Source organism: Gymnodraco acuticeps, unplaced genomic scaffold (assembly GCF_902827175.1).
Source record: "Gymnodraco acuticeps unplaced genomic scaffold, fGymAcu1.1, whole genome shotgun sequence".
Classification (NCBI taxonomy): domain Eukaryota; kingdom Metazoa; phylum Chordata; class Actinopteri; order Perciformes; family Bathydraconidae; genus Gymnodraco; species Gymnodraco acuticeps.
The window spans coordinates 527877-539465 of NW_022990732.1; the positions used below are offsets into that span (position 1 = coordinate 527877).

General features: G+C 39.8%; 1 protein-coding gene across 1 annotated transcript; it reads left to right on the forward strand.

Moving 5' to 3' along the window:
• Positions 1-2148: 2148 nt before the first annotated feature.
• gstt1b (glutathione S-transferase theta 1b) lies at positions 2149-11121 on the forward strand. The gene is made up of 5 exons (XM_034231815.1): positions 2149-2373; positions 3398-3485; positions 3591-3741; positions 8861-9037; positions 10764-11121. Exons 1-5 carry the CDS (start codon positions 2262-2264, stop codon positions 10959-10961), a joined length of 726 nt encoding a protein of 241 aa, XP_034087706.1. The 5' UTR covers positions 2149-2261; the 3' UTR covers positions 10962-11121.
• The last annotated feature ends 468 nt before the right edge of the window (positions 11122-11589 follow it).

The following is an 11589-nucleotide window of genomic DNA, read 5'->3' on the forward strand; positions in this document are numbered from 1 at the left end:
CCTCTAAGCCAGCATGACGTTGATATTTTTTATCTTAATATATTTTGCCTATAACCCCAAAACATTGCTATTGTGTTAGCACTTGCAGTTATAGTGGGAAGCACTCAAGTACAATTTTGAGATAATTGTACTTTACTTGAGTATTCCCATATTTTTGCTATACTTTGTAATTCTCCACTACAGTTCAGAGGTAAATGGTGTACTTTTACTCCACTACATTTCTTTAACACCTTTAGTTACTTTTCCGATGTGGATGAATGATGTGAAATATGATCAAGTCACGTGTTGAATCAGACTTTAGTTCCACCTGGAGTAAATCCACCAGCTACCCTGCAGAATACAAAGTCATTCAAACTAGCTGCACCTTTACCAGCTTTGAGAACACTTTCATGATCAATCATTATAAAACATATCATATATATTATTCTGAAATGGACCAATCTGCATAGTGAGTACTTTTAGTTTTGCTAAGTATATTCTGCTGCTCATACTTTTGCTACTTTTACTTGAGCAACATTTTGAATGCAGGAATGTTACTGTAACAGTCTAGAGTATTCCTGGGTCATTCCAGAATTGGAGGACAATTTAGACACCAACATTTTTGAAAAATTAACCTTTTATTTTATAATTTTTTTTAATGTATTTATGAAAAACAGATAACAAACCATCAAAAAAAGTGATTTGCCCAGCTCGGCATCAAATTAATATTTTCCAATGAAGAATTACCCCTGTTACTCTAATTATAGTAACAGGGTTGAAAATCAATGCTAATTTGAGCTTTAACCTCAGGAATTATTGCTAGATGTAGCATGTAATGCTATACTTTCAAGGCAAGGACACACTTGGATATCTAATGCAAGAAAGATAACTTTGAAATGAATATGCTTTATTCTGATAATATCAGTAACAGGGTTGAGTAGGTCAGAGTGCCACATTCTTTTAAGACTGAAAAGATTGTAAAAATATGAAAAATAAAAGAGAGGACTTAGTTTTGGTCTACCCATGGCACTCGCACATGGCTTGCTGATGTCCTTTCCACTGTGTCATCTGACTTACAGTTTGTTCACTTCCTGTGCCAATCTAAAAAGGTTTGGGTAACAGGGTTGAACGCATGTTGAGGGACACACCTTCTGTGCAAAATTACTGTTATCTAAAATATGTTTATGATTTAACAAATTGATTTTACCATTACAAGAGACATATATCAATAGAATAATACCAACAAAAGTAAATAAAATCCCTATTTTAAATGTTATATTTGACATTCAAGTTGGTCACCAAGAAGCGGGGACAAGAGAAAAATGCCATTTTAGGGGATGTTCGAGAGCTATTTGATCATTTAAATAATATTTTGAAACCACTTTTTCTACAAGTTTATATACATTTTGTCTCAATACAAGTATGTTTAACACAACAAGTGCATGTTTGAGCATTTTGGGCATGGATTATTAGATTTTTATATGGGGGACATGAAATGTCCTCCAATTCTGGAATGACCCTCCTACACTCTGGTACTTCTCCCACCTCTGCAGGTTAATTGAACTAGATTCCCACAGTCTGTATTGTACTGAATGAAAAAAAGAATCCGGCAACATGAAGAAAGAGCCTGAAAGAGGAAGCAGTGTAAGCGGGGGTGTGGGGGCTGGTCAGAGGCTGGTATAGAGGAGCATAGATATATATATATAAACACTAGATGGCTCAAGGGGGAGTCGGCAGTGTAGCTCACCGGCGGCCATCTTGCCACAGTCAACAACTACTGCTACAGCTGTTGTGAGGCGAGTGATCTGCACAAAAATACTCTTAACTCGCTGAAATCTTAACTGATTTACAAACGGTTTGGTTTATTATAAACGTTATTATCATGGCTATGATACAGGAGACAACAAGACATGTTGGAGAAAAAAAAAGTTAATGATTATAATTATAAGTATGCAGTATCATAACTACATCTTTGATGTTTATAACGAACCAAACCGTTTGGAAATTGGTTGAAAATGGAGCAATCTACGGTTATTTCAATAGTGCACCATAGACATAATGTTATGAATGAGCGAGCTGCCTGTGGCAAGATGGCCGCCATGTGGCAACGTCGGTCTCCATTGGCCAGCAGCGCGGGTGAGTCATCTAGTGTTTATATATCTATGGAGAGGAGGGCCCTCCGTCAGCCCGTCCGTCGCTGCAGTGACGTGAACCATCTTGGTCAAGGATCTTTGGTTCCTCAGGCAGCGCACTGAGCAGGGAGAGTTTGTGCTGCAGCAGCCATGGCGGTGGAGCTTTACTTGGACCTTCTTTCTCAGCCCTGCCGCTCAGTTCTGATCTTCGCGAAGAAGAACAACATCCCGCATGAAGTGAGGAACATCTCGCTGATGGACGGTGAGTGGAGCCCCCCCTGCTGACAGTCCTCCAGCCTGTCTGCACTCGGTAGGGTCTGCAGCATGCACAGCTGCTGAGGGTGGAGGGAAGAAGGGTCCACAGTCCAACTGAAACTGTACACTTATTGCATATAACTTTTTATAGAAGCTGCTCTTTTTCACAAGGTTGTATTCTCACAGCAGCAATGGTGGCAGCATTTGGAAACTCTCTTTTAGTTTTGTTTGTAAGACAGAGATCTGTGATTTATTACATTGGTGGCGTTCCAGTTCACTTTTTCTCAAGAAAACTATCTTTAATTGTACAGGCATGAGTTTAACAGGCTGTACGATATGTTTGTGTTAGAATTAGTTTAGAGCAGTGTTGTTAAATAGTTATCAGATCAGAAGTTAAAGCATTACTACCACACTGTAAAATCATGTTACAAGAACATTTCAGCATCGAAAATGCTATCTGAGGAAAATTATTAATAATAAATAAATAAAGTATTAAAAATAAAACAATTAAATGCAGAACAATCCTCTGTGTTGAGAGACTGGAACACCTTTCTTAGAAGAACCTAAAGTATTTCACTTCAATCTGGGGAGGCTGCTTTCTGTCTTTACGGCTTCCAAACTGTGGAACAGGATCTTAGAACAGCAAACCACCTTGGAATATTGAAAAGTAAATACAATAGCTATATTTGTATTTGAGTGGTATCACTGTTCATGTCTACGGTTTTGTGATATAACCCTTTCTGTTGTGAATGATTGCGATTCATGTCATTTTACAAACTCTTCTCCCTTCTGAAATGTGGTGGAATAGAAGTTTCAACTAGCATGAAAACAAAGAGCCTCAGATGAAGTTAAAAGTACCTGAAGTACAGTACTTCACATTCCACCACGGCTTTAGAACCAAAACAATACACTTGTTTTGTATGTGTACCAAAATGATACTTATTTGTATCCCTCTCAATCTCCAGGGGGTCATTAGATGATTAAGAGGATGAGAAAGAAAACATTAATTTGTGTGTGTGTGTGTGTTTCAGGTGAGCAGTATGGAGATCCCTTTGGGAAGATAAGCCTGATAAGAAAAGTCCCTGCTCTGCGAGATGGAGACTTCACCCTGACTGAAAGGTGCATGTTTGAATGTTCTCTAGAGCTCATTATCCCATTCATTCAGTGTCCTGTGTGTTCCCTTTGTGTACCCCGTGTGTAGTCACCAGCTGTGTTTCTGTGCAGCCCAGCCATCCTGCTGTATCTGGCGCAGAAGTTTCAGACCCCAGAGCACTGGTACCCAGCGGACCTCCAGCAGCGCGCTCGCATCGATGAGTATCTGTCCTGGCAGCACTGTGCCATCCGTCTGCATGGATCCAAGGTGTTCTGGCTCAAGGTAGGTTCACTGACACCCTGAGGTGGAAGAAGTACTCAGATCTTGTACTTGAGTAAAAGTACCAGAGTGTAGGAATACTCTGTTACAGTAAAAGTCCTGCATTCAAAATGTTACTCAAGTAAAAGTAGAAAAGTATTGGCATCAAAATATAGTTCAATTACCAAAAGTTAAAGTAGTCATTGTGCAGATTGGTCCATTTCACAATGATATATATGATATGTTATGATTTTCTTATTGATGCATTAAAGTGTTATCAAAGCTAAAGGAGGAACACATTTGTATTATTTGATTTAACGCTGGGTAGTTTGTGAATTTTGTCCAGGTGTACCTAAAGTCTTATTTAAGTGTTGATTATATTTCACATCATTCATCCAAATCTGCAAAGTAACTAAAGGTATAACATAAATGCAGTGGAGTGGAAATACAAACTAGCAGAAAATGGAATACTCACGTAAAGCACAAATTGTACTTAAGTACAGTTCTTGAGTAACTCTACTTTGTTCCTTCACACCTCTGCTGACCCCTCTTCTTGTTCCAAAGCTGGAGACTGAGGGTGAGGTCAGCTGGAAGCAAAGCTCTTGTCCAGAGTGAATCTGAGCTTTCTATTATTCTGAGTGTGCAGTTTGATATGTCCAGGTTTTTCTCACTGATCACAATGAGCAATATATGCCTGTGGAAACCAGTTTCTGTTTTTCACTTTTGTATACAGTTTCAGTGTGACATCACACATGCTCTGCTTTCTTTAAGATGATTCCGTCAACATAAGAGATCCAATCCATCGTACACATTCCTGCTGGATTCATTCGTAATGTGCTTGATTAATTTCTAAACTTTAACTTCTGAACGCTTCGACGGAAAGCCATGTTTTTTTGGGAAAACATGGTTTTAAAAAAGTGTGTCTATGATTGTTATAAACCTCTGTGCATGTGATTTTGATACCCCTACAGACTTACTTGGATACTGTAACGCAAATCATAAAGAAGTAAAACAGAACATTTACTCAAAATAATACTGAGCACCAGATAGCAAATCTTAATCAGGGAAAGCATCCAAAGTCTAAGCAAGAAAGCTGTTTTTGTTCCAAAGAGTTGGTTCCAACGAGATCCAATATCCAACAGTAAAATGTTTTTTTCCAACGGCCTCCCTGTGTGTTTCCTTGGTAAAAACATGTGCCCTAAGTGGTGGGCCAATCCCACCTCCACCTGTCTCTAATATATATCTAATTACCCGGTGCCCAAAGCTGTAATAATAATAAGAACAACACCAAAGTACTCTGTTTTCCCAAGGATGTGGTCTCTGACTTGGCTGAGAAGATCCTGCATATTGGGGCTGAACATCCGATTGTGAAGAATGTGGTACTGCACATTGGAACAAATGATGTTGTGAAACAACAGTCAGAAGTGCTGAAAGAAGACTTTAAATGTTTGTTGGAAACTGCCAGCTCTCTAAATGCAGAGGTGTTCATCAGTGGCCCTCTACCGCCAGTCAGAAGAGGAGTGGAGAGATTCAGCAGATTGTTTGCACTGAACACCTGGCTTTCAACTGTCTGTACTGACCATTCTGTTCATTTTATTGACAATTTTAATCTTTTTCTGGGATCGCAGACATCTTTTCAAGGCAAATGGAGTTTGCCTGAACAAGTCAGGAGTGAAATTGTTTATCTCTAACATATTCAACTGCCTGCGTCATCAATCTGTTCCCTCTGCCAAGGACAAGCGGCAAGAGGAATCAAAACACGAGAAAGACACAACACATCACACAGAAAACCCTGAAGAATTATCACTGCACCCGCCTGAGGAATGTTCTGATTATGGGAGACATATGAGACAAATGGAGGAGTCTCCACTGCCCCCCCCCCCCTGTCAACGCCTTTGAGGATACTCCGTTCACCCTTTCACCCTCGCCCCACCCTCCTGGAGATCGATGAACACACAAAGGAGATACAGAGGGTTGGCACCGATTCCTTCCTGGAGTTCAAAGACCAAACGAAGGCGATACGCAGGGCTGGCACCTTTTCTTTTACCCCCGCTCCTCAACGACGCCCACCAAAATCACCGCGGAGACCCGCACCATCTCCCCCGTCCTCATCACCGCGCCTACGTCAACCACCTCCCCCCCTGGCAGCATGTCCTCTACCCCCGCACCATCTAGCCCGTCTCCATCACCGTGCCTACGTCGACCACCTCCCCTCCCTTCGAGGGGGCATCTGCAGTCTCCGAAGCCTGATAAGGATGTGTGTGTACAAAACACAACAAACTCTTACTGATATGTGATGGGTCCAGGCTCAAGGGCGTATGGCACTCTCAACTCTTTCCAGGACATGCCGGGGCCCTGCCTGCCAGTAGCTTTGCCGATATCTGTGTTGATAGATTAAGAGCGGTGAATCATAGAAACAGGAAGCGCTCAAACGTTTGTGTGAGTTTATCTAATTTAGCAGTGATTCCATGTCAGCCACAGCTTGTTACAAAAAACATGACTGATAGTGTATTTAACAAACTTAAACTAGCTTTATTAAATGTCAGGTCTTTGGCAGGAAAAACATTTTTAATCAATAATTTTATCACTGAGCACAATCTCGATTTTATGTTTTTAACAGAAACTTGGATTGAACAAAATAACAGTGCAGCTGTTCTTATCGAATCAACCACTCCCAACTTTAGTTTTATGAGTCAGGAAAGAATGCATAAGAAAGGAGGTGGAGTTGCTATTCTGTTCAATGATTCCATTCAATGCAGGAAGACATCTTATGGAAACTTTGATTCTTTTGAATATGTGGCCCTTCGGCTGAAATGCTCCTCTCGAGCTCTGTTCCTAAATATCTATAGACCACCCAAATACTGTGCAAGCTTTTTTGATGACTTTACTGAACTGCTGTCTATAGTGTGTATTGACTTTGACCGTCTAGTCATTGTTGGTGATTTTAACATCCATGTTGACAACCCCCAGGACAGAGGGGCTAAAGAACTGTTTTGTGTTCTTGATAGCTATGGACTGACTCAGCATGTGACGGAGCCCACGCACAATAAGGGGCACACTCTGGACTTAATTATCTCAAAGGGTCTGAATATCTCTAAGGTTGTGGTGACTGATGTTGCACTCTCTGACCATTCCTGTGTTTTCTTTGAGAGCTCTATTTCTGTTCACAAAAATGTTCAAAAAGAGGTAACCACAAAGCGATATTTAACTGAAAACACTAGGGAAATGTTTACTCAGAATTTCTCTTCCACACTTGCCCCTGCCAACATCTCAGTAAATGAGCTAGTAGATCATTTTAATTCAAAAATTAAAAATGTTATAGATGCCATTGCTCCAACTAAGGTAAAGGAAGTGTCTGGGAAGAAAATATCTCCATGGAGAAAGGCCATGACCGTGAAAACAGAAAAAAGAGAATGTCGAAAAGCTGAACGCAGGTGGCGAAAAACAAATCTCCAGGTTCACTTTGAAATCTATAAAGAGAGACTTGGCCTTTATAATTTGGAATTGAAAACCGCACGACAATCGTTCTTCTCTGACATCATTACCAAAAACAAAAACAACGCACGTGCCTTGTTTGCTACCGTCGACAGACTAACTAACCCCCCAGTGTCAGTAGCCTCTGAATTTCTATCCACCAGGGCGTGCAATGATTTTGCCTCCTTCTTCACTGACAAAATTCAGAAAATCAGACAACTCTGCAACTCTGACTACTTTTAAATCCAGGCTGAAGACTTTTCTTTTTGTCGCTGCTTTTAATTGAACTATTCATATCTTAGACTGCACTGTAACTTTTATCCATGTACTTTTTTCTTTTAATGTTTAATTGACTGCACTGTAACTTTTATCCATGTATTTTTTTCTTTTAATGTTTATTTTATTAGCTTTTCTTTTTAATGACTGATTTTAAATGCCATTTTCTTAATCTCTTTAATTTTTTGTAAAGCACTTTGAATTGCCTTGTGTTGAAAAGTGCTATATAAATAAACTTGCCTTGCCTTGCCTCCAAAATAAAAGCACAACTTAAACTAACTTCAATAATTACACAAAATAAAGGTTAATTTACAATAAACAAAACCGGCAAGAAAATAAATTATTAATTAAATAATATAAATCAATGAACAGCTCCAACAAATAGTAATGTATTCTTACCAGTACCCTTTAATGTAGAAGTACTTTCAGTCTAAATGCAGTTAATGTTAAAGATGTACCTCAGATTGTCATGACACCCATGTGACCTCACCAGAGATTCTTGCGCTCCTGAAACAGAACATTAAGTGTAAAATCCTTTTAGTGGTCTAAATAGATACAATGTGTGTTGCAAATGACTGGAAAATGCATAATTGCATGTCACAAAGGAAGTAGTATGTAATGTGTCAGCAGTTTCCCTCATGCTGTCTCAGGAAGTCACACGGTTAAATGCTGTATAACAGTGTCAAACATACGGCCCACGGGATGACTGCCAAATGTAGACATTCACTGCAATTTGTACATTTACATTTGATACATTAACAAGGCAGGGGATAAGGTAACATACTTGGTTTGTAGTTCTCACTTTAGTTTGTATGGTGGAGGTCAGGATTACTACACAGATGTGGAAATGAATGTAAAATCATTTCTACATCTTGACCAGCTGTTTTGATCATAAAGTAAAATACTATATTGTTCAGTTCCAGATACCGCTGACTAAATGTTTTTGTAGATACACTGTAATCATACGTTGTAATGCACATGTGTAAATGATAAACTGAGGAATAAAAAGGTTGAAATTGCTCTTATTTTTCTTAAGAAATGTCAGGTTGTTTATATTGTTTCGTAAAAAGATAATTCATTAAATGAGAACATTTTCAGAAGGTACTTTTGCACTTAAACAAAGGGAGCAATCTGGAGTTGTCATTATTTATAGGTTATATGGTATGATGGTTTACTTTCCGGCCCCCTTGAGATCAAACTTGGCTGTTTGTGGCCCCTAAAATGAGTCTGACACCCCTGCTGTATACTCACAGTTTCATGGTCGGGAAACATTCACATGATCTGCTCAGTCATTTCATCTGCTTCGTCTTCTCCTGAAAAGTACAAAAAAAGACTGACGAACTCGTTGACCGAGTTGAGTAATGTCTTACTTCATCTGTACTTCCTGTTGTAGCTTATGATTCCCGAGGTTCTGCACGTGGAGGTCCCAAAGGAGAAGATGGAGGCAGCCGTGGAGGAGCTGAGCGGCTCGCTGAAGCTGCTGGAGGAGAAGTTCCTGCAGGACAGACCCTTCATCGCGGGGGGTCACATCTCACTCGCCGACCTGGTCGCCATTGTGGAGGTCATGCAGGTGAGGAAGGGTTTTTTATGGGAGTCAAAAAGGTCCGTATCCATAAAGACAGAACCATCCAGGAGTTTTTTACCTCTCCCGTTGACATTACTGCTAACCTGTTTCTCAAGAATAGCACAATGTTTTTATGTTTTTTTTTTCTACTTTCAATTTTTTTTTCTAGATTTGAGAAAGCAGTGCAAGAGTTTTAAGGTTACCTAGGGAATTTTCAGGTCCAATATCAACTCTCAATACATGTAAAATATGTTAAGCCTCGAGTCTAGGCGATGCTGCAATGCCATAAGGATTCAGTCATTGTTCCAAAAGGTGTGTGCAACTGAATGCAGTTATTGTTTCGTTCTGCTTCAGGAAAAAACCAAAAAGTCAGAAAACTATTTATTTGTGTGGAGTTTGAAGGAGCAGCTCGTGAGTGTGAGTGCCTGAGGAGGGAAGCTGCGTGTGTGCATGATCGTCCTCGTTGTTCCCCTGAGGCTTACACTGTCACTGTGAGAGAGAATCCTGTGAACGGCCTTTACAAGCTGTGGTGGATAGTAATCAAGTACATTTTCTCAAGTTCAGTACTTAAGTACAATTTTGATGTACTTGTAGTTAACCTGAGTATCTCAGTGTATGCTACTTTTATACAGTACTTCTATATTGTACTTTTTACTCCACATCATTATTTGACAGTTTTTACTTACTAGTTACTTTTTAGATTTAGGTTATAAGCTGACACATTCATTGTTAAAATAGCTATTATATAATTATAGGTTGAGATATCCAGCAGCAGTATATCAAATAATTATACTGGTGAAAAAATACGTTGGTGCTACAACTTCCGCGCTAGTCTCTAATGTCATTAAGCCCACAAAAAATACTTTATCCCACTGACATTAGGACCTAACGGTTGTAAAATGCTGTAAAAGCAGAATCTAGAGTTATTTTTCCTCACTATTCATTGACTTGAGCCCAGACCGGATCTGACAAAGCGACTGGAGGCGAGTCTAAAGGAAAACCTAAGGGTGTACGCTCTGATGGTCCACAGCCATTTTGGACTTCATGCCCCACTGAACAACTTTCATAGGAATGACGGAGCCTTGCCTCCAACTCTGTATCCAGTTCTCTTCACACACCCATGGCTCTGAATATGCTCCTGATAGCTAGCATTTATTAATTATTATACATTTTTACACGTGCTGATAACCGATAGCTTTTGTGAAGTTACGTGCTTCAGGCAAAACGTCCTCAAACAAAAAAACTCAGCTGATGTTGAAGACCTGGAATTAAAGGAGTTCTTGTATTGCGGGGTTATGCTAATTATCTCAAGTATTATATTCTACTATAAGAGGGAAATATGTCTTATTTCCCCCTAACACAACCCTGTTGAATGATGACTATACACAACTACAAGAAACTAAGGTTAGATTAAGGACTTTTTTTTTTCTTTTACAACATATTCTTGATTTTTAACATCTTCTAAGATGAGGACTGGTAATGGTAATGAATGTGTATTGGTGACTCGAGTGTACATTTCCAAACCATTAGCCTCAAATAAAGAAACCAATGGCTGCCTGAAGGGTCGAAAACAGTTGAAATACAGTATCTAAAACACTACATCACATTTAATAATTGTTAGGCAATTCAGACAACATGATCTGCTCTGTAGTAAACGGGCAGGCATTAACGGTTGAAACAGGTTTGTAGGTGTTCCACACTAACAGGCCTCCTCTGTGCTCCTCTCCCTCAGCCTGTGGCCGCCGGCCTGGATGTGTTTGGAGGTAGACCGAAGCTGAACGCCTGGCGGGACAGAGTGCAGGCCGCCATTGGAAAGGAGCTGTTTGATGAAGTCCACCAGAACATCCTGGGATCCCAAGAGAGAGTGAAGGTGATGGACGGCAGCAAGTTGGAGTTCTCCAAGGCCAAGATCCTCAATTTTTTCATGTGAAGAGGACAACACTGCTTCAGTTACTGATAGTCTCCATACACACTAGATACACAGTAACAATGCACAATGCATGCATAAAGAATCTTGTGTTAAGCCTGTTGAGGCAAATGTGTCATTTGTGCTTTCTGGCTGTATAAATAAAGCTGGATTTGAATTATAAGACTGATTCCTATTATTTTAAAGTAAAAGAACATCAGTGTTTGTCGGTATGGAAGCATGTGATGTGCATCACTGGGCCATGAAGGCAGTCACACAGTTCTGGTGATTATCTGTTCACACTGTGACAATGTGTTTCACTGTGTGAAGTGATGTGGATAATGCAGCGTAAAGGTTTCAGGGCACTCTTTAAGTAAAGTTCAGAAAGTAGCACTCATTGTATTTGAAGTCAGCTGCACAGGCGGGGTCAGAGGTTCATTCAATGTCAGAGGTTCATTTAATGTCATCCTATTCACAATTGTATCTCAGCTTGTACTTATAAAGCCATTGTAGAATCTGCAATGTGCTTCAAATCCACAGACTGTTTCTTACGATGGAAGTGCCTGTATTGGGGATGTTTTGCCGTCACTATTGTAAAGCAGGAGGAAGTGGAGGCTTGTTGATTATCTACATAAAAAGTCACACACAGGGA